Genomic DNA, 27,926 nt, shown 5'->3' on the forward strand with positions numbered 1-27,926 from the left:
TATGTGACCTGAAGCGTATGTAACCCGAGGTACCACTGTATTGCTTCTCAATATACTCTGGTTGGCCTGTGTTATTTTCTCCTGCCGACAGGGGACCCACTTAATGACTATATATGGGCTCTTGGATACCCCATAGGGAAAAGGGAGCAGTTCCCCCCTCCCCTATAACAACAGGACGTCCCTATTTCCATAGGAGAAATGTTGGAGGGTATGTTAACAGGAAGCAAAGGGTTGATTTTTTTCCCACGGACCCCCTGAGCTAGAACATGTTCACTGTGACAACTAAAGCGCCCGCGCATCGGCGGGGCCATTTCCAGGCCTCCTTGGGGGTCCCGTCCGCCGCCTCAGCGCCCCTCTTTCTCTCTCACACAGACCCACTGAAGCGAGCCGCTCTCTCGCCTCTGCGCCGCTTGCAGCCTCTCGGGCGGCTCCTCCCCTCAAACTGGCCCCCGGAACCACACGTGACACGCGAGAAGGGGCCGTGCTAAAGGGATGCTTCCCGGCCAGGAAGAGATGGAGGCGGCGGCGGCGGCGAGCAGCATGGCTCTGCCTCAGCCTGCCCCTTGCCCGGCTATCTTAAGCCAAGAAGGGGGGCTGGCGGGCACGGAGCAGCGGAACTCCCCGGTGGTGGTGGAGAAACTGAAAACCGTCAGGTGACGCGCGAGGGGTGGGGTGGGTAAGGGGCTTTCTATATGGCGGGTGGGGCGGGCGGGGAGCATTCTGGGTTACCGCCGCCCGCGCGCACGGCGCTCGGTAAGGAGGCGTGCGGGAGCAACCGTCGCCAGCGGGAAACGGCGCCCGCGTGCGCGTGGATTCGGGTTGGAACGTGGGGGGGGGGAGGGGTCAGAAGCACCCGCGCGCGCACCGCAGCAGGCAGTGTGAATGGCGCGAGCGTGTGTGAGGCTGCACCCAGTTACCTGGAAGCAAACCCGTGTGTGAGAGAAACAGAAACAGATGCTGCACTCAGTTACCTGGAAGTAAACCCGTGTGTGTGTGTGTGTGTGTGTGTAAAAGAGAGAAGCAGATGCTACACTCAGTTATCTGGAAGTAAACCCGTGTGTGTGTGTGTGTGTGTGTGTGTGTAAAAGAGAGAAGCAGATGCTACCCTCAGTTACCTGGAAGTAAACCCGTGTGTGTGTGTGTGTGTGTGTGTAAGTGTAAAAGAGAGAAGCAGATGCTACCCTCAGTTACCTGGAAGTAAACCCGTTTGTGTGTGTGTGTAAGTATTATCTTAAAAAAAACCCCACTCAGTCCTAGAGCAGAATCTGCCCGTCATCTGTTGAATTTGTACACATTTTTAAATTTGCTCTTGTATGTAGGCTACAAAGGCCTGCAATATTTATAGGTGACAGTGCACAGTGGAGGGGAAGGAGTAGCTCAGAACTGGAGTAGATAAGGCATTGCTGGTCTCCGATCAGATCTCCCATTTCTTTATTTTTATGTGGAAAGCTAAAACAGGAGAGTGGGGAGTGGCATTTAGATTAGAGCCATGTTGTTGTTGGGCGGTGGGCTAACCTACATTTTATACAAAATGATTGCATTGAGATGGGCGATCTTCTCTCACAAATCTTCAACATTTCAGCACACCAAATTTGAGAATGAGGAAAATGAAAGTGTAAGTTTTATGTTTCTTTAGATCTGCTAAAGGAAAAGAAACTGAAATTAAGAAAATAGCATTCTCCAAGGCATGTGGAGAGACCAATAATATAATCTGACAACTGGTTCTGTGCATAGCCTGTTTTGTGGAAGAAGTGCTAGTCGCTTACACTTCGTCTTCTCCCCGCTCTAGTGCAATATCCAAAGCATGGAGTATCACATGTCTGGTAACATTTCCTTATAACTGTCCACAGGTTACTCATTATCATGAATGCAACACAGAAGCAGGCTTCATTATCTCCAGCTTGTACCTCTGAGTTTCATAAATGAAAGATACAGCATATTTTCAAAAGCAATATTTTAACACACTGCATGTGATTTCCTTCCTTCTCAAATATTCATACAATTTTTATTCTACTTTGTAAACAGCTTGGAGGAAATCATTACATCCAAACCGGGGAAAACACCAATTCAGATGTTACATGAATATGGCACAAAGGCTAATCTCAATCCTGTATATGACTTTGAAAAAGCTGAGGGGCAAGTGCATATGCCAGTCTTCACCTATAAAGTCACAATGGGTGACATAACTGCAACAGGTTTGTACATTTTGATAGGATTCATGCAGGGCCCGGCCATCCATGAGGCAAGGTGTGGCAACTGCCTCAGGCAGCAGGGGCAGCAGATCCTGATGTAGATCTTTATTCCCCACTTTGTTCTTGATGTAGATCTTCACTTGCCCCTTCTTCCCTTGCAGGTGGTGGGGGGAGGGGGTAGCCAAAAAGTCTTGGGCCTGCTCTGAATTCATGTCTAACTTCTTAATTGCATGCAATGTGTGTTTAAAATGTTTCTTCTATTTAGTTTTATACTCCCTCTGTTTCTAAGCTAGTGTGTTGGGTACCAGTATGGGTAAAGGGAGAGCATAATGTCCTTCATCCTTTTGTTGTCCTTCAACCTAGGCCTAGAACCCATCTTTCCTACCTTCATCCTAGCTTCTACCGACTCTTGTGACCTTAGAAGCCCAATTAATTTCCCCCCATTTCTAACCCTACAACTTACTCTTCCCTCCCCTGCATCTAATTGCACAGCACATTATCCCTTGATCGTATTCTTCGACCCCCATCATGTCCACCCAAACACAGACACCATACAGGCAGTAACCATTTTGCGCACATCCAATTGATGTGCGAACACCAAGAGCACAGAACAGGGGCAGGGTGGGCTTATGCAAGCGCCGCTGACGCATGTGGGGGCCAGGAATCGAACCCCTGAGCAAAACGGTTGCCGCCTTTTTTAAAGCGTAACTAATGCGATGTACCGTATTTTTTGCACCATAACACTCACTTTTTTCCTCCTAGAAAGTAAGGGGAAATGTCTGTGCGTGTTATGGAGGGAATGCCTACGGGTGGCGGGGGGGGGGGATCTGCTGCAGTCGTGAGCAGAGGATCCATGGCTCCCCTTCCTTCGCTCATGAGTGTAAGTGGCTCCTGTCCGGTTGGTTCCTTTAAAGCAAGCAGGCTCTCTGTCCCTCTCTCCTCCCCACTCAGCTCGCTAAACAGCAGCAAAGTTTTTCAGCTCGCTAAGCCAGGGATGAGCGGGGTGGAGGGAGAAAAGCAGAGCCTGCTTGCTTTAAAGGAGCAAAGTGGGAGAGGAGAGGAGCCTTCTCCCCTTATACCCCTCTTCATTATTAGCAGTATCCTTCTCCACCCATCCCACGCATGCTTCTTCTCCCCTTAAACCCCTCTTCTGCATTATTAGCAGCATCCTTCTCCTTGTCCCTTGAGTGCTTTTCCTTCCCTGCCCACTTAAAACGTGGTTACAAAGCACGGATCCACATGGATTCTCAGGATTTTTGCACTGGGTCACCCCAAATTCACCATCAGATCACATAGCATGTCCATGGCTACATCTTGCACCAAAAAAAATCACGCACTCACTGTTGCCTGGGGCCGCAGTGGTGCAAAAACGTGGTTACAAAGCATGGATCCACATGGATCCTCAGGATTTTTGCATTGGGCTACTCTAAACTCACTGTCAGATCACATGTCTGTGGCCACAGCATGAACCACAAAAATCATACATCCACTGTTTCGTTTAGAATATTTTCTTGTTTTCCTCCTCTAAAAACTACGTGTGTGTTATGGTTGGGTGCATGTTATAGAACGAAAAATACGGTAATTTCTCTGATCTTTGGCACTGTTCCTAGCACTGAGGGATTATGCATGACATGCAAACTGATCTTGTGCCACACAAGGAAGTTTGCATTTATTGTGGCCAGTAGAATGAGGATAGTGTTTGGATTAGGCCCCACAAGCTCACTTAATGAGTGTCCCACCTCACTCTAGCAAGCGTGTTTGGGAACCACTGGTCTAAATACCTTTTGTAGTCATTTGAACACAATAATTGAGATCCTGGCCACTGGAGCATCAGAATATAAATTTGGCCCATAATTTTTGTGACAGGCCTTTGGGATATTTGAATATAGCTATTGTATTGCCTCTTAATCATCTTTTCTCCAAGCCAAACATACCATATTTTCTCTGCCTCTGCGCAGCTTCCATAGTTAGTACAGTTCTGACGGTAGCAATGATTAGTCTCTGCTGCTGGGAGGAAACTGCCTGCTGCAGGCCCTCTTCCTTCTTAAAACTCTGCATCTCCCCTTCAGATGTGTTTTTTATATATACCCTTGCATTTTGAGAACTTACCAGCATAAGCAGATGAATAGGAATTAGTTGCCCAACCACTATCTTAAAGATGCAATTTTTCAAAAAATATTCAGCGCTACTTCTGATGTTAGTGATGTCTTTAGAATGGGAGTGGCAAAATATTATATAGGGCCTTCTCGGTAGTGGCACCCACCTTGTAGAATGCCCTCCTATCAGATGCCAAGGAAATAAACAATTCTCTGACTTAGAAGATATCTGAAAGCAGCCCTGTTTCAGGAGGTTTTTAATGTTTGATCTTTTATCGTGTTTTTAATATTCTCTTGGGAGCTGCCCAGAGTAGCTGGGGAAACCCAGCCAGATAGGCGGGGTATAAATAATAAATTATCATCATCACCATTTAGAAACAAGCCACATCCCCCCCCCTCCCATTGTGCTTGCTTCCACTGGCAAGATACAGTAAAACAGGCCATCTTGCCTTTCGGGAAAAAGTGTCCAAACAGGTCTGTACACTCTTCATGTTATGAAACAGAAAATGGATATTTCAGAACAAAACATTCAGACTGCTAGATTTTCATAGCTTACTGTTCAGAACACTCAAATATTTTTGTCTTCATTAATTCAGGAGAGGGTCCGAGCAAGAAAATTGCAAAGCACAAAGCTGCAGAAGCTGCCCTGAACATTTTGAAAGGCAATTCAAATATTTGGTGAGTTGGTTTTGATCATTGTGACATAGTATTATTGCCGAATGGGACCTGCTGGAAAATTTTGGAAGAGAGCTTTAGAAATATTTTAAAAATGAAGGCTATGATGCTTAACATACTTGATTTGGAGATAGGTTTATAAAAAAGCAGTGGGAAATGGGGCCAAATTATGTGACCGCATCTAAGATGGATGGTTACTTCACTGTTTAATATCCACGTGGTAAAGTAGTATTTTAACAATGCTGTTACATTGTTGTTCATTTCCTGAAAACCTCTTTTCTTGTATTTTTGTGGAAGTGATAAAATGGCAGTTTTTAGCATATTGTGTCACAATTTCTGTCGCCTTTCATGTAACTGTAAGTTAGTTATGACTCTGTAAGAGTATGAAAGGTTTTCTGTTTCTTTATTTAACAAGCTGTGGTATCATAAGTCAGACCTGTTTTCAATCTTTGTTAGTCTCATGTGTACAAACTTGTAAATGTTATCAGTACAAAAAGATAGTCAATTGTTGTCCTGAGCTCCTTTGAGAAGAAAGGTGGGAGAAAAAGTTAATAAATAAATAGAATAATTTTTTTGCTACTTTTTCATTTGACCTTTCAATCTTACTTTTTTATTTTTGTTTAATTTATAGCATGTATCATGCTTTTCCTTCCCTAGGGAAGCACCAGGCTGCTAACAGCTTCAAAATTCAGTTAATGTAAGCTATGGGAAAATATAACGAAACGTAGAACAGCCTTATCGCCAAAAGACAATCTATGAATATTTTAATAAAACAGATCAGTACAGTGGACCCTCCGGATAAGAATTAAACTTGTTCTGGGGGTCCGTCCGCAACGCAAAAAGTTCATAGTCAGAGTTGCCGATTCTGCACATGTGCGTGGCGCTATTGAGCGTTTTCGTGCGCAGAGCGCTTGTGCGCATGCACGCGCACCAAGACCCCGAAGTACACACTTCCAGGTTTGCCACATTAATAACCCAAAAGTTAGGTATCCAGAGCGGTACATAAGTAGAGGGTCCACTGTAATTATTAATATAAATATAAGTCAAAGCCTGGCATGCTCTGGTCCATGGGGTCACAAAGAGTCGGACAAAGCTAAGCGACTAAACAACAACAAAGTCAAAGCCACATTCAGGTTAGAGCAGTATCAACAATACTGTTAAATCTTTAACAAAGGTCTTCATAGATCATAGAATCATAGAGTTGGAAGGGATCACGATCATCTAGTCCAACCCCCTACAATTCAGGAATCTTTTGTGCAATGTGGGGCTCGAACCCACAGCCCTGAGATTTAAGAGTCTTGTGCTCTACCAACTGAGCTATCCCTTCCTTCTGGCCTTATTTATAGAATCATAGTGTTTTCTTGAAGAAGATCGGTTTTGTAGTTTCCTGCCTTATTCCATGACAAATTTTGGCAAAATGAAATATTCAGGTAACTGTGGTTACAGTAGATGTCAATCGCTTCCATGCTGCTTTTGAAACTGCTAGGCTTGGCTTCAAAGTGCCTTGCATGAGTACAAAGGCACTTCTGATTGCACGAGGCGTCCCTGCCAAATTCTTCTGATTTCCCCACCCCACAGCACGGCCCATCCATGCCCTGTCCCATGCTGTTCTGGAGGGTTCCCTCATCCCTCAATGGCAATTTTTGAGAGCACATGAGACTTATGTCTGGGGAGGAGCGGTGAAAAGCTCCTTCTTGCCAGTGGAATTCTGCCTGCTTTTTCCTGGATCCAGACCCTTGAACTTAAAAAGCAGCCTGGGAAGGAAGCACAGGAAACTGCCTGTGGGGAACAAAATCCTCCACGTATGCAAACATAGACACAACTCAACATAGAAAAGCATGTCAGCTTTCTTTACTTTAAACATCTTGTAGAGGTAGTCTTAATGAGGCAGTCTCATATTAAAATGTAGAATGTGCTTAGGACTGATTCCTGATTTGTTAGCGAAATGATGGCTGAAACTCCCAGTTTTCAAGTTAACTATGTTTCTTTTAGCATTTCTATGCCAGACCACTTAATCCCTGAACATCTCGATCAAGCACCAAATCAGTCCAATCCTATTGGATCATTGCAGGTGAGTTGCAATGACATTTAAAATGTACCATATTCAGAAGTTCTTTGTCTTTATTTTTTTAAAAAAATATATTATTATTTATTATTATTATTATTTCAGCTTATATACCACCCTATACCCGGAGGTCTCAGGGCAGTACACAACATATAAAATCAAACCGAAAGCAGTAACCCAATAACCCCCCCCCAAAAAAAAGCCACATTCTAAAAGGGTGTTGGATGTCCATAAGATCAACCAAAGGAAGGAACGTTTTTGCCTGGCGCCTAAAGGTGTATAATGAAGGCACCAGGTGAACTGCCCTGGGGAGAGCATTCCACAGACGGGGAGCCACTGCAGAAAAGGCCCCGTTCTCATGTTGCCATCCTCCACACCTCTCATGGAGGGGGCACACGAAGAAGGGCCTCAGAAGATGATACCGGGGTCTGGGTAGTTTCATATGGAAAGAGGCGGTCCTTTATATACCTTTTGGTTTTTTAGAGGTCAGAGTCGTTCTACACTAAGTTACAAATTATATTTAGATCCTTATGTATGTAGCATCATCTTTGTTTCCTTCTTATTTTCTGATGACAGAAAGCGGCACAGGCAGTCAGAAGCAGGTAGCTGAGCCGAGGAAGGAGAAGACAGTTCCTATACCCTCAGGAAAGAATGTAGAGTAAGCAACGAAAAGCAAAGCATAGTGATTACAGAATGGGCGGTGAAGAGAAAAGAAAGGATTGGTTGGTTTGTCAGGTTTTCTCATCCACACTGTGTGCAAAGCTCACAGCTCATCACTGTGATGATATATATAAGATGGAAAGCTTTTCTTTGGGCAGAGTAGTGACCAATGAAAGCAAGACTTACTCTCACACCACTGAAATAGAATGCTTTCATTGGGCTTCTGCTCTGGCACAGTGAAACGCGCTGATCTTGGAAGTTCCCTCAGCTCTGTCCTGGATTAAGATGTAGAAGGATACATGCAGTGTAAAGCAAAATACATCAGAGTTTTGCTTTCCAAGTTAACACTGAAGTAATCACAATAAATAAACCTGTTCTAAATAGACATGTGGCTGCTTTAAGGCTAGATAAAAAAGAAATTGTCCTGTTACCTGTTGTTTCCCTTCTTCCCTAGGAGCTAGCTATTCAGAAGGGTTGGAGACTTCCTGAGTACTCACTGGCACAGGAGACAGGGCCACTCCATAAGAGAGAGTTTACAATGACTTGCAGAATAGAAACATTTGTAGAAACAGGTATGTGCTTATTTTTTTCTCCTCGGCACAAAACGTTGCAAAACCTGAATTTAAGCAGAGGATTCATTATCCAAAGAAATCCCACTAATGTTTCTATTTTTGATCATTTTAAAAAATTGTATCTTAAATAATTCTCTCTTGCAAGCTGCCCTGAGGACTTTATAACTTGAAAGTCAAAATAAGTGCCTTAGCAGAGCATTCCTACTTGTGGGGGCGTCTAAGGTGGAGGGGCCACCAAATCCAAAGTGTGCTGGCAGGGTGGATGGAGGGGGTGCTTTTTTCTTTCTGCCACTCTGCCCCCCCCCCCCAAATAAACATCAGTGCACCTGCTCCCAATGTGCCCTGGTTTTGGATTACTACTGGAGCACCAACAGTCTAATGATAGAAATTCCCATAGGGCTAAACAAGTTATTGTTTTCTCACCTACCCCAATACATGTACCTGTACGAGCACAGGTGGCAGAAGACTCTGCATGCCTTCTGTATTCTCCATTCTGCCCTCTGTTGCTGCTTAGTCAGGCTAAACAAGGTCTGGGAGGGGGAAGGAACCGCCTGTGGGCATCTGTATGTAGGTAGGCACTGCACCCATTTGGGGAAGATTTTTAATTAATAGAAGCCGCTTGGGGCAAAAAAATCCTCTTTCTGTCCCTCCTCCATCAAAACATTTTGTGGACAAACTTGAGCGCTAGTAAGCCTGGCTCAAATTTGGCCCTGCAGTCAGGTCCGCTTTCAGTATCCCCTTCTCTTTCTACCCTCTCACCTCTGTGCCCTCTCAGGGTTCTTCTGTTGTGATGCAGAAACTCACACTTGCCCATGGCTGGGGGGGGGGGAGATCCCAAGTTAATAATTAGCAGATGTAAACTTAACAGGTGGAACTATCAGAACAAAACGGGAGTTTCAAAAGCATGGCTGAGTTGATGGATGTGTAGTCTGTGACTCACAGTCTAGTTTCGGTTTTCCAGCATGAATGTCTCTTAATCTGGGTTTCTCTGCTTACAGTGGTGCCCCGCAAGACGAATGCCTCGCAAGACGGAAAACCCGCTAGACGAAAGGGTTTTCCGTTTTTGAGCTGCTTTGCAAGACGAATTTCCCTATGGGCTTGCTTCGCAAGACGAAAACGTCTTGCGAGTGTTCTGATTTTTTTCCGCTCCCCCCCCTTTTTCTAAGCCGCTAATAGCCTTTTAGACGCTAAGCCTTTAATAGCTGCTAAACCGCTAATAGCGCTAATCCGCTAAACCGCTAATAGCGCTAATCCGCTAATAGGGTTGCTTCGCAAGACGAAAAAACCGCTAGACGAAGAGACTCGCGGAACGGATTATTTTTGTCTTGCGAGGCACCACTGTATTTTAATCCTTCTTGCTTTTGTTTTCTTACAAAGGGATTGGGACTTCTAAAAAATTAGCAAAGCGAAACGCCGCTGAGAAACTACTCGATAAATTCCGTAATTTTTCTGGAGACAATATCACTATTTCTTTAGTAAGTAATCCATTTACGTTTATAGCAACTGCTTAGCTATTCAAACCTAACAATGCAATCATTCGTTTTCATTAATTGTCCAGCTCATACTAAGGCGCTATAGTAAATATACACAGGCAAGCTAGACTCCCCCCACCCTTGCCCTGATGGTTCACCTGTTATCTTCCATGTTCTTCATCTAGGCTACAAGATCTCTGTCTTCTCCCCTACTGACTTTCTGTCTGTCTGTCTGTCTTGTTTGACTTAATAGCCTAAGGATGCAGCTTAGGAAGCGAGTTCAATTGAACTGCATGGAACCTAGTTCAGAGCAAACAGGCGTTCGTTGAGCTACACAGCTGTTTCTAAAATCTAAGATATTTTCAAATGCACAAAAAATGTACATCTTCCATTGCCTCTCTCTCTCCTCCAGAAGCTGGAAGAATACCAATTTCTATATCATTTAACTCTTGGGAGTTAAGCGTATATATGTCTTCTAAGAAATCCCAGCTATCAGCTCACTATCAAATGCTGAATTCAAATCAAATCTGCTTCACACTGATGGATGTGCCTTCCTTCAGGCGGCTTGTATTTAACAGCGAGTTTATACAGGAATGGAAACAGCCTCAGCTGCTTCATTTCTGCTCTTCAGGCTTTTGTTAATGCTGCAGTAGAACAAGCAGTAAAATGTAGCCCCTGTAGGTGAAATTGTTGACATATACAGTTCAGAGTTATGTTAAAAGTAAGAATGCTTATGGAAAACATAGGCCCCTGTAGTACAGACCAAGAGAATCTTGGAGAAGCCATATTAAAATCAAGTTTTTAACAAGTGTGGAAATATTTGGGTAGAACAAAGTGTAATATGAGAGCTTGGTATTTGTTTAATACATATGCAAGGGGAGTGGAATGCCCGCACTTAAAGCTGTTGGATGGTGGTTTTAAAACACAGCAAAGTCTAAATGCCCTTAATTTGTTCCAGGGAAAAGAGCAAAGTGTTAATTTGGGATGTACATGGAACACCTTAAGGAACTCTTCTGGAGAAAAAATTACTTTGCTGAAAATAAGTCCGCTCAGTATTCCTAATACAGATTATGTTCATCTTCTTGGAGAACTTGCAGAAGAGCAAGGTTTTAATGCAAAATACTTGAATATAGGTAAGAACCATGTGGGTGACTATGGGTGAGATGCATCCTCTTTTCCTAGTATCTTTTTTCCCAACACAGGCCAGGCAGAACCAAGTTTCCAATGAAGTGTGTACCAAAAAGGGGCGGGATTATGAAATGTCCATTTTCTTCCAGCATTAACATGAACACAGTTATCTGCAAAACATTAGTACTAACAGCAGCCAGAGAACATATTTTCATCACATTTTGTCTAATAATTAAAAGATACACACAGTCTTACCACTAACATTTGGAACATTAAATTTGCTAAAAGGGTGCAGTATGTAACTGGCGGTGCTGTTTTCAGGGATATGTGTGCTAAACTTGCTGTTTATTGTTAGTGCTTTGACAAAATAATTCCCACGGGTCACAATCGAAGAACCTGAACAAGAATTTAGGGCTGTCAAGTGATGGAACTGTTTCTGGAAATAAATTCTGCATCAAAGTGTAGTTCATAAATCCAGCTGTGCTTTTGTTTCTGAATGTTTTGGAAGTCGAATGGACTTCCCGAACAAATTCTGTTCAACGTCCAAGGTATGACTGTATAGGTAATAGAGTATTTGTGTCGTGCCAGAGCAGGTTGGGAGAGATGGTTTCCTACATATTCCAGTCATATATCCTTTTATGTGACACCATCCTGATTACCGTACTTTTCCGTGTATAAGACTAGGTTTGTTTACTCAAAAATTAGGTTTAAAAAGTGGGGGCATTTTATACACTGGTAGTGGGTATGTGTGACAGATGATTGGTTGCAGCCGCGAGCTGCAGATTGTCATTGGCGATTTGTAGTGTGATTGGTGGCTGTGGCAAGGGGTTTTTTTGTATTGGCTATTGGAAATGGGTGTTTGATTGGTTGCTGCGTCAAGGGCTGCGGAGGATTGGCTGCCACTGTGGCAATTGTTATTGCTATCTACTTTTGCTGTTGGTGATCGGTCAGAGGTTTGTAGCAGACGCGAGCGATTGCTAGCGAGGTGTGTGAGCGATTGCAACTGCCGGGTTAGTGATTTACTGCATTCCCCCTCAAAAAACGCTCAACAACTCCAGTCCTCCCCCCCAAAAGCTCAACAACTTTGGGCCATTTTCTGAAATTGGAGTCCCTCAAAATAGGGGGCGTGTTATACACGGAAAAGTACGGTACTTTCATTCACAATGTCGGGGAAAGAGAATTAATGTAGTTGGTGTTTTCAAAAATTAGTGGCGTGATATTCCACTAACCAGCACCTGTGTTTGTACTTTCAGAGGAGCTGAGTGTGAATGGACAATACCAGTGTCTTGCAGAACTGTCAACTAATCCAATCACAGTTTGTCACGGGACTGGAATCTCCTGGGGCAATGCCCACAATGATGCTGCTCACAATGCACTACAATATTTAAAGATCATGGCTGGACAGAAATAAGATTCAAGCAAAAGGGAAATATTTAAGGACGTATCCATCCAAGCCGAACAGTTTCCAGATCATTGGAGCTGTGTTTTTTTAAAAGTCACATCACAAAATCCACGCACCTGTATACAATTATGCATTATAATGAAACAATCAATCACCGCAAGTATGTTATTTATCTGGAAGTCCTGATACCACCACAGCCGCAGGTGTGGAATGAGATACAGAATTCACCTTTCCAGAATCTGATGAATGAGAATCCTTGGAGCCAAAGCCCAAAGCAAACGTTGCTCTAAATGAGCAGCTGCCCCTCAAATTGCAGCCACATGTCCAATTCCTCCCATTTGCTCTATATTCTGGTTCAGAAAAACTTATGACATGACATTGCAGTGAGAAAAGAGGAATCTATGATGTCATGACATGAGGTAAGTTCTAGTGGGTGTAACGGGGAGGGGGGAGGAACTAGAAGCGTGGCTACCATTTTTTGTTGGCAATCCCGTTTAGAATGAGATCTACCTTGATCGTTAGAAAATGGCTTCCTGTGGTCAGGAACAGGGCTTGCAATCTCAACATGCTCCTTTCCCTCCAAACCATCCCTATATGTTGATTTCTGTTTAACACTGCATGACTCATTTATGCTTCATTTCATGACACAAAATCCAACCGGGGGAGGGGGGGGGAGAGAAGTTTTAGAATGCCAGGTGTGCTCTGGTCCATGGGGTCACAAAGAGTTGGACATGACTAAACAACAACAATGAAATATGTGTGACAGAAATGGTTCATCTTCATGATTTGTTCCGAATACAATAACTTCCATTTTTTTCCTGGTTGTCGAATTAGGGGTGGAGTTTGGCACAGAATTGTAGCACTGTTGTCTTTACTGTACTAAGTTTTAGTATCACAAAGTAGCTTTGAGCCTGCACTACATATATACTGAAGCTTACAGGCTCCTTTGTGAATACCTGTGTATATGGGATCTTAAAACCAAAGTATCTGAAATGTTCCAGTGCTTTGAAAAGCTTTATGTTATGGCCATGGGATATTATCCATTTTCCTGTGTGTGAATTTTTCTCTCATTGTGTGAACTGTGGCCTTTTTAAACCTATGGTTTGAAGATTGAATTTTTACAGAAATAATGACTCTCTTAACATCACTGCCCTTTTTCGTAAGGTAACTATAAGAATCGGTCATTCTTTAATAAATTCTTTTAAAGAATAATTCAAGTAATAGGTTTTTATGTTAATCTTAAGGCATGTATTCTGTATATTTAGAGGAGAGGCAGAGGCAGAGGCTGGCTATGTAAATTGGTCATAGCAAATTAAGACAGAGCATCTTTTCTAGAGGTGATCACAATGGCCTGCTAGCAGTTAATACACATTTTGCACATAAAGTTAACCATGCACTAGTGGATTTGAACACAAAAGCCTATATGCACATTGTTCTCGTGGGAAAGACAGTGTAATTGTGATGGTCATGTTCAGCCTGCTCTACTAGACAGTCTGCAATTTTCCTAAGGTTGGTTCTGGAGTGTAGGTGTCTCACTGAGCTGAAGCTGCTATTGAATTCAAGGTGACCTGCTTGATTCAAGTGGAACAGTTCCTTCCCTCTGCAGGCTGATTGAGCCTCCCAAGAGGCCTTCAGACCTCATTGAAACAACTGGAGAAAAGGAGGCCCTGGGTGTTTTATAGGGACTGTAACAGCTGTGCAGTCTCTGAATCTTCCTGCTAAGAATAGTTCCCATGGTGATGTGAATGCATGTGCAGGAACACCCAAGGCCTCTAAGCCTGGAGAGGTCCAGCACGTGAGATCTTTGCTCTCAAAAGGAAGAGCTGGTACAGCTGTTGCCCAAGACATGGCAATTGAAAGATTGCATTGACTATTATTATAAACTGAAAATGAGTTCTGCTCATGCAAGCAGTCACTATTGTCTTCCAAGAGTTCCTGTGTCCCACATTACACTGGCTATTCATGTTGATCATTGTGGGTGCAGTTACATGTCGATAATGCTAGCTGCCACATGCCTGCACCAGCTCTTTTTGAGAGGGAAGAATTCCATTATTGGATATTAGCACAGAGTGCCCAGCTCTGATGTCACATAATCGGTATTCAGCACATCACGATTTGTGTTAGAGCCTGCACTGCTTTACTAGGGAAGAGCCAGCGGTGGCTCAGTTACTAGGGCTGCCATACATCTGGGAATTGGGCAGGAAAATGGCGCCTTGGTGGATTTTTGGCAAATGGGTAAAATGTCCAGAAAACGTGGACATATGGCAACGGAAGTTAAAAGCTTAGATTTTGGGGGGAGATGTTCACAAAAAGCTCAACAACTTTGAGAGAGAGAAAAAACTTGTCTGGATTTTCACTTTGGGGAGTATGGCAACCCTGTCAGTTATCTATGTGAACCAGTATTCATTCAATATGCAATAAGGTGCTGTGGGAGTAAAGTAGCACTGGTTTGAAAAAGGCTAGACTTTTGATAAATTTCCTATACTTACAGAATTACCGTATTTTTCGGTGTATAAGATGCCCACATGTGTAAGACGCCCCCTAATTTTGGGGACTCCAAATTAAGAAAACACCCCTCAGCACTACCCATGTATAAGACGAGTCCCAATTTTAGACCCGATTCTTGGTTTAAAAACTAGTCTTATACACAGAAAAATATGGTACTTCTTTGTAAGGAATAGCACACATACCTTTCTGACAGACAACATACTCTTATTTGAAGATCTCATTTTTGGCTATTTCTGCTCAAATATTGCCTCAAAGTATTAAGTGCATAGTACAGTGGTACCTCCAGTTACGAACTTAATTCATTCCGAGGTCTGTTCTTAACCTGAAACTGTTCTTAACTAGAGGCATGCTTTCGCTAATGGGGCCTCTTGCTGCCGCTGCACTGCTGACACGATTTCCATCCTCATCCTGGGGCAAAGTTCTCAACTTGAGGTAACTCTTCCAGGTTAGTGGAGTTTGTAACCTGAAGCTTTTGTAACCTGAGGCATTTGTAACTTGAGGTACCACTGTAGTTCATTTTCATGCTCCTGGGGACTTTTCCTGGCATCATTTAGCTGGTGGAAATCAACAAAATAAAACTTGACCTTCAGTCACATATATGCATTTTAATACTTACCCATACTCATATACAGGTAAATTGAATATTTGGCCTTAGTTGAGACAAGAAACATTCATTCAAAGTTTCTTGCCATTCTTTAGTCTTGCAGAGACAACTAAGATAATGCCTAAATTGAAATCTGTGATAGCTCTATAAAATAATAATTTTTCACCTCTAGGCCTAGGGGTGAAAGAGGGAATACGGATCACAGATCATCCGGGGGGGGGGGGGGTCCAAGAGAGAAAATACCATCACAATTTTTGCCAAGATTAGTTTCATCTGCTTTTGAAAATATTTTCCGCCCCCCTCAAATTAAAAAAACACCACAAGTCAGATATATCACATCCCAAAGAAATCCTATTGATTTCATAAACTGCAGTTCAAAAGCTTTGTTGAGTTGCAAACAGCTAATTTCTGCCAAGAGTATTTAGGTACCTGCAGTATAAACAGTAAACAAAAATGTGCTGAAAGTTACAAAACCATACTCATTTAAATATTAAGAACAACAACCCTATGTATGTGCAAATCGGACACAAGTCTCAACAGCTATGAATGGGCCTTGCAGGGGAAGAGTGTATAGAAATGCAATTTAAACTGTCCTATCAAAAGTTGTGGAACAAATTGAAGCCTATCATGTGATTCTGCTAACTTCTGCTGTTCAGTTTGGAAAGTTGTTTGCTATGCATTTGGACACCTCTTACCATTGTAACCAAATTTTGCACGATGTTTCCTGAGATCAAGGAGCAGGTTTTCATCTCTTGATACCAACCAGATGCCGTTTGGAATCAAGATAACATACAGAACCTTTCAAAAATGCGGATTTTAACCATTGGGGTTTTTGGGTCTTCTTCTTAGAAATCCTGAGCAATACCAGATACAAAGTAGCTAGTTATACTCTAATGCTTATTATCTATAATGACTGTAGCAACGTTAAATATGCAGGTAGTTCTCTTCACATCCAAGGACCTGACAACCACTTTTACCTCATGTTTTTAAGGTATTGGTATCAAAAATTGTCACATACACAGCATATATACATTTGTTTTTCCACTGCTTGTATGTAACATGGGTAAATGTACCAGGGAAGCATAACCTGCCGTGCTCCCTGCTGTTTGTACAGACAATGGTGAGTGTGAATAAAAATGTGTGATTTAACTTAAGCTTTTCAGTATCCGTAGCCCAGTTATTGAGCAACTACGTTTTCTTATTTTGTAGTGAAGTGGAGCTTTCTGTAGAAAAAGCAAAAGTAGGTTTGTGCCCCTTCCCATCCCCCACATCAAAAGCCCAGCTCTAGTGAGTGGCACACAAAATTTCCCTCTTTTAAGTGGTAGTTACTAAGCCATGCCGTTACATTCTTTGCTGTGTGTTGATAATCTCATGAATGCAATACTCCAAATCATGGCCAGCTAGCAGTCTTCTCCCACACAATTCAGTATGAGCACCACTTGAGGAAGTTGTAGATTTTCTTTTTTCACCTAAGAACCAAGGGACTGTTAATTCCTCCAACCGTGACAGAGGACATCACGACTGGGACTTCTACGTAGCTAAAGCTGTGAGAACTATACACCCCTGTGAAGCCAACCCTGAAGTTGTGTCATGTTGCCCACTATGTGGTATGTTTGAAAGGTCTGGCTTTTTTTCTGGATATGTTCGCTATACCAGATGCATCAAACACAGCAGCAGTGTGTGTAACTATATCTATCTATCTATATATGACAGACTGCATATCAATACTAAGCAACTTGACACCGGATGCAGGACCGCATGTTTATTTCCCTTTGAAAGCTTTCCTCCAGCTTCCACGGCACTGACTGTTTGTTGACATGAGCACCATCACCTTGCATATAGACATCTGTTGTACCCATCATTTTCTGTACTGGAGTATAATGCTGACTGCTGGCCACAGCAGTAAGAACCAAGACGGCAGCTTTTGACGTTTGCTATCTGGGATGTTTGAGTAACGACAAAACACAAAATGCTCTTCTCTTGACTTCCACTCTGATACACCTTTTAATTTGGTTCCAAGAAAGCACAATTCTTCACTAGTGTATGAGGCCATAGAAAATGTTCTTTACCTGTGTCATGTATAGTTGCATTTCGTAGGCCAATGAAGAAGCAATGGTATCTCCTTTTGTTGAAAATGAATTTGATGGCACTATGGGACTAAGTTTGATATTACAAAATGGCATGATCTTTCATCGGTGATAGCCTACTTGAAATGCTCAGTTGGAACTTGGGGGAAGTCAGTTAAAAGCTGATAAAGAGGCATCATTCTTAGGTTCTTAAAGAGATGGCAGACATGCAAAATATACAGAATCTGTAAATAAACCATTATCTCTGTGGAAACCCGTATTAATAGTCGGATTTCTGTATGAACCTAGTCGGATATTCTGTATGAATATTTGACAAATATTCCATATGCCTACACAATTTGGCTTTCCCAAGAACTGTAACTCTTTAATTCTGCATGGGTTTTCATATCTATAAGACAAAATATGAGGACCACGCAGACTTTTGCAGAGCAATCCTGCAGTTGTTTATGCATAAATGAAGCTGTGTTCGATGGGGCTTACTTCCTATTGAATAAGCTCAGTACTGTATTGCAGCGTTAATTATTCTTACTGGTGTATTCAGTACCTCACCAATAGTGATACCATCTGAATTCAGACCAGAAGGTTCTCAGGTCAAATTCCATCTGATCCTGTAGAGAGCTTGGGTGGTAACATTGGGCTCAGACTGGGGAGACACGAGTTCAAATCCACATTCAGCCACGATGCTCATAAGAACACAAGAGCCTACTGGATCAGCCACCATCCTGTTCTCACAGCAGCCAACCAGACATCTATGGAAAGTTCACTGGCTCACTCTGCCAATCACTGTCTCGCTTCCTAACCTACAGGGTGGGTGGTTGTGAGGAGAAAATGGAGGTGGTGGCAAAACTACCTAGGTGACCCCAAGCGCCTTGGAGAAAGGCTGGGAGACAAATGCAATAAAAGTGCAATAAAGTGAATCGGAAAACTGAAAAAGAAATCAAAGTGACTTTAAAAGGTAATTGCTGTGAATTTATTGAGGCCTGTTTTCTTACAAATGGAACATTCCTCTGTACAACATTCATTTGAAGAGGCACAGTTCTCGTGCTTTTTCGGTAGCACAACATACACATGATCTTAAATATGTGATAGACAGGTAGGAAAGAACGATGTGTAGCTGGAGCAACACATTTGGTTTGCTCCCACGACAGTTCCCACTGGCAGAGAGGGACGGGGAGAGAGAGAAGAGGACATCTTTAGAAATGGAACAGTGGCTTGTTTCTTGGATATTGGAAACAAAGCAGAAGAAAGTGACGTTTCAGGTTCACATGCATTCTCTCCTACCAAGAATACCACTCCTTTCCATTACAGCCATAGAACACAATCTAGTAAATCATAACTTTGCGGAGCTTAACACTTCCGTAGTGTTGGGGGGGGGGGGGAACCATAGCTCAACAGCACAGCACATTAACTGCATGCAGAAGACACTAAAGGTCAATCCCCATCATCTCCAGGTTAAGGCTGGAAATAACCCTTCTCTTGAGCCATGGAGAGCTTCTTGGAGGTAGATTTAGGGGAGTGCAACCAATTCGGTCACAATGCAGACCCTCGGGGGCGCCATGACTATTATTTAGAAGGGAGTGCGAGAGGCGGGGCTGGCGCCGAATTTCGGTGTCACACGGGGCGCTGCTGAAATTTGAGACCCCAAGGTCTGCCACTGAACTCCTGCCAATCAGAGTAGATGATAAGTCAGATGGACCAATGGTCTGACTCCTTACAAGTCAGCTGCCTATATTCTTCCCTGTTAACTTCAGCTAGGCATGACTCTCGTCTTATTTCACAACTTTCAATAGCCTGGACCACAGTTTCAAGTAAGGATGGTGCGTGCTTAGTTCTTTCTTTCAGCACTGTGGACAGGAAACAAGTAGACACCAGCTCTTGTGGCCTGATTTCCCCAAACAATCAGCGAGTGGTAAGCCAAAGTTTGCTCTTGACTTACTTCTGGTTTGTTGGGGGAAACCAACTTCACACAATACAATGTCCTCCCCCGTGTGCTGAAGGAAAAAGGGGGGTGATTACTGAAGCAGGGATGCATTCACCTTAAACCATAGCTTAATTAAAACTCTGGTTTTAAGTGATGTGCAAATCAGGCCACTGTTAGTCAAACTTTCAAATGAATATTTACTGGATTGTGCTCATGATTTTTTCAAAAAAGACAATTCAACTTTCATTATGGTTCTTTTGCTACACATTTTCTGTTAGAATTAAAACAAAACACTGCACAAAATGTAGCACGTAGTTTGGTAACACTGATTTTCTCCCCTCTCAGAATAAGCATGAATTCAAAACGAAACCCAACTCAAGTATTGTCCTTAAGACATGTTACTTATACCTTTCCGCACAATCATTTCCTGGTGGGTAGGCTAAGCGAAACGAAAGAACTTGACAACGAAAGTTATTTTACAGGGAAGTAATTCAGTGGCAATTTAGCCGGAGAACAAGATATGCAAATCAGCTTTACAGTTCTGCATCCACCAAAGTAAATGAGGAAATACCTGTTTTAATAGTTATTGATTGCACTCAAATTCTCAAAAACCACAGAGGTAAATGAATTTTCCCAGTCTCAGATTTGGCACCATTTTCCTAACCACAATGAGGGCTGAGAGAAAATCTATCAAATCACAAAAGTATGGATTAGTACTCTTGAGTGCGGTCTTTGTTCATTTACATTTGCAGCACGGAACATAATCTAAAGGTACCTTCCCATGTCCACAACCACTATTTCTGAGCCCTGGACTTGGGGAAAACCCACCAAATGTTTATTTACTACCTATATTTTTTATCACTTTTGCTCTGGTTACAAATTGCTTCACGGCAGAGGCGTAGCTAGCGGGGATGGGGGGCAGGGCGCACTGGGCCCCACACCCAGAGAGTGGCTCTTAGCGTGGGGCCTGGCTTGCAGCATGCCCAAGCCACGCGTCTCTCCTGGGAGTGACACAGTGGCTCAGACAGCTGCAGGCTCCGTGCTGCCTGAAACAGCAGCGTGGGGCTGACATCCACCTGCCTCCTCCGTCTCAGCTGTAGGGCTTCGCCGCTGCTTCAAGGCTTTGTAGTGGGAAGCGATATATAAATTTAATAAACCTAAATCTAAGAGCTCCTCCATCTTGAGGTGTTCCCCCCCCTATCGAAGAACACTTACAGATAACTACTACAGGAGTAGCTTTTGCCTCAATGTGCATCAGTGCACCAGGACTTTGTCCAGCAATGGTAGCGATGGCATGCCAAGCATTTGGGTTAGGGGGGCAGTTTCTTGCATAGTGCAAGGCCTGGGTTTAGCAAACCCCCTTGGGAGGCCTTTCTAGACCTTTTCAAGACTCTAGAAAGCCTCCTCTACTTTTTCCAAATTTGCAGGTGTGCTGAAAACCTCTACTACTGAAATGTGATTATATCCATCACTAATAGAAGAGAGGAAGGGGCGGTCTACTTGAAAACAAGAGCATATACAGAGCTCAGGCAGGGAACATGACTGTGGTATAGTTTGGTGCAGCGCCTTCCAGTTTAACAAGGAAGCAAATCATACAATGTCTTCTTGAGATTTTCCTGAAGCTTGCAGGAGTGGGAAGAGGCTCAGAGTACAGAAGACCTCAATTTTCAAATCTGGAAAATTTAATAAAGAAAAGTCTACATCATATGAGTTCTGTCACTTGCAGAAATACACAATAATTTGCATTTCTGCAGGATAGGGTGAATATCCCTTCTTAAGTGAGTTCCATGATTGTGTTTTGTTTGTTTTGCATATTTGCTACTAATGTATATATTCTGCATCTCTCTCACTATATATATATATTTAAAAATTGTTTTTGTATAGTATTTTTTAAAAAGCAACTCAGTGTAAAATCCATGTTTCGAAAAAGAAAAGAAATGCATGATATTCATGACTCTGAGGCTGAATCTGCATGTTATCTCTGCAGTATGGATGCTACAGAACCACGGCTCCACAAGTGGGTACCACGTTGCCATGGTAATATATAAAAGCACACAATTCCATATATTGCCTAGATCACATGGGCATTACTGTACCAGCATCTATCGGTCCACCACAGACAGGCCACTGCTGCAAGCCCAAGTGTTCTAGGTAAACGATATGATCAAACTCTTCAGTACGTAACTAATGTAATGTAGAAGGAGAAAGCGTTTGGTTTTTTTTTTGCTGCAGCAGCCACACCACAGAGACCCTGTGTAAAATGATTCAGATAAATTCTGCAGCAAGTGATGTGTGACTGCTTTGCACGATTGGAATCCATGAATTTCTAGCAGGGCTAGCCTTGCGTAAATATTATACGCTTTGTTTAGACTTAGTTTAGTGCATAAAAAGACAAGAAACTCAAGGCGAGTGATGCACTGAACAGTTTTGAACAGATCCCAGGCTATGAAGAAACTAACTCGGGGAACCCAAGGTGGTTAGATTAGGTTGTCTGTAGGTTTTGGAAGAGCAGCTTCTTTGTTCCACGTAACAAACATACCTTTAAAACCTAGGGGAATTGTAGAAAAAATCGGTGATGTGGCAGGAGGGAAGTGTGGCAGGGCAGGGGCAGTTTCTAAAGATGTTTACTGAGCCAGCTCAAGTCTGTTGCATCAGCCCACACAGGGAAATGGCCTTTGTATACATTATTGCCGTTTTAAAAATTCAAATTTGACTGAAATGGAATCTCTAAGGAAGGAAATGACTTGAAGGGGAGGGGAGAATCTGTGTTGACACAGGAGACAAGGGAGTCAGTTAATTACTCAGTTGTGGATCATATCCAATATTCTTTCACCCTTGAATGATAGCTGGACATCGCAGCAAAGTTGGTCCAACCATCAATTTTGCTTACCCAAGCCCCTTTGATCCTGGAGGACGGTCTGCCTTCTTTATAAATAAAAAACAAAATCACATAATGGACATTATTCTTTCTTTCTATTTAAGGAAATATGTTTCCCAAAGTGAAAAAACAACAAAATTGCTCCAGGGAAAAGGGACATCATGGGATTCAGCCAATCAAACTGTCCATAACTTATTTTTGTCATAAACATAGAGAGCTATTTGGCCACTTCAGAGATCAGCCCCTAGAAATTAAAGGTACATTTGGACAAAACGACCGCACTACTCTAAAAATGTTACATCTGTCTCTACCCCCTTGCTTCAGTTAACTTTCAATAAATTAGATGTTTTGTTTAAAGAGTTTGATTAGATTTGAATGACAGAAGGGGAGAAGTGAGTTCAGCAAATATTCTCATGAAGACTGGGAGCTATGATTAGTAGTTCCAATGGTCCTACGCTGCGCCCCTGAAATATTTTACCAACACTCTTTCCAGTCTTCATATGATACCGTATTTTTCGCTCCATAAGATGCACTTTTTCCTCTTAAAATCTAAGGGGAAATGTCTGTGCATCTTATGGAGCGAATGTGTGGTCCATGGGGCTGGGGGGGGGGGGAATCCGGGCTTCCCCTGCCAGCCCCAACTTGCTCTTTGAGGCTGGCCGTGGGGGAAAGCAGCACTTCCCCCACTGCCAGCCCCACAAGCTCGTGGAGCAGCGGGAAGGCTGCACGCCTTTCGGCTACTCCCTGACCTGCTCTTTGAGGCTGGCGGTTGGGGGAAAGCAGAACTCCCGCTGCGCTCCGGAGGCTTCAGGTTGCCTTCACTGAAGGCGACTGAACGCTCCTTGAATGCACTGAACGCACCTTGTCTTAGAGGGGGAGAACAAGAAAAAAGAAATCTCCCCTTCTCTGCGCAGCGCCTCCTGCTGCTTCGCTGAAGGGGAGTTGCGCAGAGAGGGGTAGAATTTTTTTTTCTTGTTCCCCCCCTCTAAAACAAGGTGCGTCTTATGGTCAGGTGCGTCCTATGGAGTGAAAAATACGGCAATCCCAAAAACCAGAAGCTGCAGGCTACAAAACTTGACCTGCTTAGAAAATGAAAACTGATATTTTGAAATGTCAAACAGAACTTTTGCAAGAACAGACTTAAAAGGCCATTATGTGATCATTACCATTGAATCGTCTGGAATTTATTCTAAGCCTCAGTCAAACGAAAGAGACCCTGAGCTACAAGTACAGCTCAGAAAGAAGTTGTGGTCAAATATTTAAATATCCATCAATATTGTGCATACCAAGAGGAAGTAACACTGTGGGGAGAAATCATATTTATAACTCTTTGCTTCTTTGGCAGATGTGCTTGTAAAGAAGGAATTGTGGGCTATATATATATATACTGCATTCCTGTACCCGTGAAAATCTACGAAAGCAAATATATATATATATATATATATATATATATATATATATATATGCAGGTTTTGGTGTCCTCGGGTGTCTTCCCGTGTAAAAGTTGGGGTGTCTAGGCGACGTTTCGACGAGGTCTCACTCGTCATCTTCAGGCTGGTGCTTTCGGCTTCTTGTTACTGGAACAGAGCGGGATCTCAGTGTTTGAGTTCCTATAAATACTATTTATAGGAACTCAAACACTGAGATCCCGCTCTGTTCCAGTAACAAGAAGCCGAAAGCACCAGCCTGAAGATGACGAGTGAGACCTCGTCGAAACGTCGCCTAGACACCCCAACTTTTACACGGGAAGACACCCGAGGACACCAAAACCTGCATTCCTGTACCCGTGAAAATCTACGAAAACAAATATATATATATATATATATATATGTAATTTGTAGCACAGTTAAATGAACAGTCAATTTGCTTTTGGGAAATAATGGTAAGAGACACCTCTGTATCTCTATGGAACCCCACCAAGAAGTCGTTCTTAAGAAGCACCATGCAAAGGAAAATTAAGCATATTTAGAATTATGTGCTATGTACTGTATACGTAGAAATATTTTTTTGAAATCTAATACAAGGAGATCTTTTCTGTCATTGATGCCTATGAGATGCAAGTAGGGAGTCTGTTAGCAAACTGGGCATGAATGAAAGACAAGATGACATTTAAAAAAATAGGATTTTTATCTATTAATACTGGCTACAGCAAAGCATGCCAACTTCACTTTACTTTGAGACAGAGGTCATGCAGGCTCCTTCCATATACATCATTGAAATGTGCTGCACAGCAACCATTTAAGGTCTTGCTTCTTCATTGAAAAATATAATTGCCATTTTGTAAAATGGCAAAATAGAATTATGCACAAAAGCAGTATTAGCAGTGGCAAGATGCTGCTGAGAACTTAGTTGCATATGCTATGTTGCTTTCCCCATAAAACAGATGTGCAACAAAAGCATCTTGTGTACCGAAGAGAACATGACCATGTATGTTACCAGGATAATCCACCTCCGGGAAAGGAGACAAGACACTTATCGTTTTTTTGTGCTTAACACTCATGCGAAGCTTCAGGGAATTCCAATTGTATAAAGACTTATGAGAAAATGAGACAAAAGTGTGAAGCCATGGGAAGAGATGGTATATTTATCACAGCATTAGGCATTGAGAATACGACCTCGGCTTCATTTGCCAAGGTTGTTACAAAACCAGCCAGTCTCCTTTCAACTTGACCACACAATAGTCCCCACCCCACCCCACCCCCAAAGTTAAAACATGTACTAGTTTATCACTTTCCTTTACAATCAATTTAGGGTTTCTCTCTTTTCTCTTAAATAATAATAATACACTTTCTTCGTTATTTATAATATGAACAAAATCCTAGCGCTTTAAAAATCTGCCCCTGACAAACGTCTAAGAATACATATTTTAAAATGACTTAAATGTACAACTTCACATTGGTGTGTTTTTTTTAAGGCATGAACAATGGCGAATGAATGAGGAGAGCTTCCAGAAAAGCATTATGCCTTTTTTCGACGTGGCCAGTCCAAGCACATCACACATCAAGAAACTAACCCGAAGCTAGAAATGAACAAGTATTGCGACTCAAGGTTTAATAATAGCATGGGTGGACATTCTAGACATGTTCCATTAAAACAAATCTTATTTTGTTTTTGTATCTTTTCTGTTGTCTATTTTAAGCACCAGATACTCTTCGAAAGCATCTTTGGCTAACTCAGTGCATGTTTCTCTTGCGCTGCATTTCCCTTATCTCAATATTTAAAGGGCGTGTTGGTTCCCCCTCCATTTAATTTAATGCAAGCTGCAGAAATGTCCAGGGTCTGGGCTAATGCACTTTTGGAAGTCCATTTATAAAGATGAATATAAAAGCAAATGAAAGGTTTCTTGCAGGCCCACAAACCAACCTCAGCTATAAGAAACATGTTGTGCATAGGTTTTTTTTTAAGGTTTTTTTTTTTAAGGAGTGATATGTTACTAGATCTACATTCTCAGTTTACCAGAGTTTGAGGGTTTCTACTTTACTAAAGCCAGGATCCTTTCGGAGTTCCCAATACGTGTCGTTAGAAACCCAAGCTTCTCTTTGATTGGCATCGATAACTTTTCTGCAAAATCAAAAGAAAAATACACACCTGTTAGACAAAATAAATTCAGGAGTACCTTTAACAAGGACCAAATTATACTCCCTTGCGACACGGCACCTGCAGAGTCCTTTATAAGAAGCAAAAATCCCATCAACCAATTGTTTGGTAAGGAAGAGGGAACAGAGGGGTTGAATTCAGCCCACAAAATGACAAATAGGCAGTATTTCGGCTTTTAAAAAATTTCCTATTGGACATCAGGTGTGGGGCAGGTAAGGCTGGAGCCATGAATGAAGTGGAACCATAACACAAGCTCCCGATTGTACCGTTATAAATGGCAGTCTCTATGAGTGCTAGTCAGGTGATGTCAACCTGAACATTACCTCACACCAGAAGTCCCAGCCAAACAGGGCTTATGATCAAATTTTGTTTTTGTTTCTTGGGTTGTTGTTTTTTAATCACTCAGCCTGCGCAATGAGAAGAAACAGACATTTTCCACATAAATGCATTTTTCCAATGCTGAAAATGAAACTGTCTCAACAACTCATGGAAATATTTCTGTAAAAAGTTAATTGTGATAACAATGGGTGGTATTCCACTAAGCTTTGCTCGGGGTAAACCCACTGAAGTTAATGACCATTATGAAGTTAAATGTCCATTAATTTCAATGGGTCTACTTTGAGTAAACCTTAGTTTACTCATAACCTTTACAAGCTGCCAACTCCTCAACCCAGTTTCAACTATTAAAATTTTCCCACTCTGTTACCAGGCTGGTGGTGTATCTGTTAGCAAGGGGGGGGGGGAAGAAACAAACCACATTCCTGAGTTTACATACTTAAAAAATTTTGGTACATGTTCCATATTATTTTCTTCTAAGTAGCGTCTTCGACTTCTCTGGAGTTCTTCTATTCTTAGTTTTTCTGACGCTGCTGCTTCTAAATCCCCGTCTTCCAAAAGCCTGCAATATAGCAAGTGGAAGTTCGAATAAACAGAATACCAACATTCAAGCACTGGAACGAATCAACAAAACCCCGGAGATGACAAACCTACACCCATCAAGAGTTGCTGGATCCGTACCATCCAGATACTGCAGTTCAGATAAAATTAGCAGGGATGAGAGCCAATTAATTAAACAAATCTTTAATTATTAAGCATGTGAGTTTTAGATGATTGTTTGTATACTGACTTGCTGATTAAAGCAGAATAAATTAATATTAGTTTTTTAAAAGCACACAATTGTTTTCAACAAGCAGCATGCTTATTTTGTTTTATGCAAACCCCATGCCAATCTTAAAAGAGTCAGTTCCTCTTGGGAGTGAAGAGCAATGCCTCTGCTAAGACAGCAGCTGCCCAATGTAACTTTTATAGCTACTTGAATCATAAACAAACCAACCTTCCTGATTAGTGTGGGGCAAAGGTTGATCAAAGGTTTTTTTAAGCAAGTCATGTTACAAAGTGATGGACTAAACTAGGAGTGGGGAACTTCAGGTCCAAGGGTCACAAGTGGCCACCATGTGTCTCTCTGTCCAGCCTTTGGGACTCTGCACAGGTGACACCCTTTCACTGGCCCTGCTCTGCAGCCTCCCTGGGTGTTTTCGCCTGGCTGAAACGTGTCCTTGTACTGCAATAGTGCCTCTTACTTATCAGGTTTACTTGTGTGTAAACCTCTATCAGGGCCGGTGTTGGGAGCAGGCCAGCAATAACTCGCAAGGCGTCAGTGGAGTTAACTCTTTGTTCAAATAAACAACAGCTCAGGCCTAGTGAGCACAGCAACTCTTCCCAGCAGATCTTGCCCCAATGAGGCAGTTGCGAGGACTGAAGGGCCACGCCTTCCCAGTGCTCCCCAAGACTCCTCCTCCCTTGGGTCCTTCCCTAGCAATCTGAGACTCTGACACCTTGTCTGTTTTTGCTCCACCCTCTTCATTCTTCTTCTGGTTCTGGGAGACCAGGAGGGAGAGGAGCTGGTCACCGCAGGAGAGGGAGACCCCCTGGCTTCTTCAACAGCCTGATTCATCTCTGCCTCCTCCCCTACTCTCCAGCCTCCTCTTCTGCCTCTGATTCTGGACTGCTCTCTGCCACAGCCTCTTCCTGCTCACTAAAACCTGTTACCTTCAGCTTACAACACCTCC

At 42.6% G+C, this 27,926-nt stretch overlaps 2 protein-coding genes across 15 annotated transcripts in view; one reads left to right on the top strand and one right to left on the bottom strand.

The window, feature by feature from the left end:
- Positions 1-266: 266 nt before the first annotated feature.
- Positions 267-16,528, top strand: PRKRA (protein activator of interferon induced protein kinase EIF2AK2; the record flags this gene model as incomplete). The annotated part of the gene is given in 9 exon segments (XM_083496933.1): positions 267-475; positions 477-653; positions 2,026-2,195; positions 4,885-4,966; positions 6,956-7,034; positions 8,143-8,260; positions 9,638-9,735; positions 10,691-10,865; positions 12,114-16,528. Coding segments are annotated over 9 exon segments (1,266 nt in total). The 3' UTR covers positions 12,272-16,528.
- Positions 16,529-18,417: 1,889 nt separating this feature from the next.
- Positions 18,418-27,926, bottom strand: part of OSBPL6 (oxysterol binding protein like 6) — a 99,772-nt gene continuing 90,263 nt past the window's right edge. For 13 of the 14 annotated variants that reach the window (XM_083496022.1, XM_083496031.1, XM_083496024.1 and 10 more), the window contains 2 exons: positions 26,633-26,755; positions 24,819-25,821 (listed from right to left, as the gene is read on the bottom strand). In XM_083496022.1, coding sequence (XP_083352148.1) covers positions 25,713-25,821; positions 26,633-26,755 — 232 coding nt within the window. In that variant the 3' untranslated portion in view covers positions 24,819-25,712. Of the gene's footprint in view, positions 21,056-24,818; positions 25,822-26,632; positions 26,756-27,926 lie in introns of those variants that run through there. The other variant, XM_083496030.1, reaches the window with a different exon arrangement.

Source organism: Podarcis liolepis, assembly GCF_965112155.1.
Source record: "Podarcis liolepis genome assembly, chromosome: 1".
NCBI lineage: Eukaryota > Metazoa > Chordata > Lepidosauria > Squamata > Lacertidae > Podarcis > Podarcis liolepis.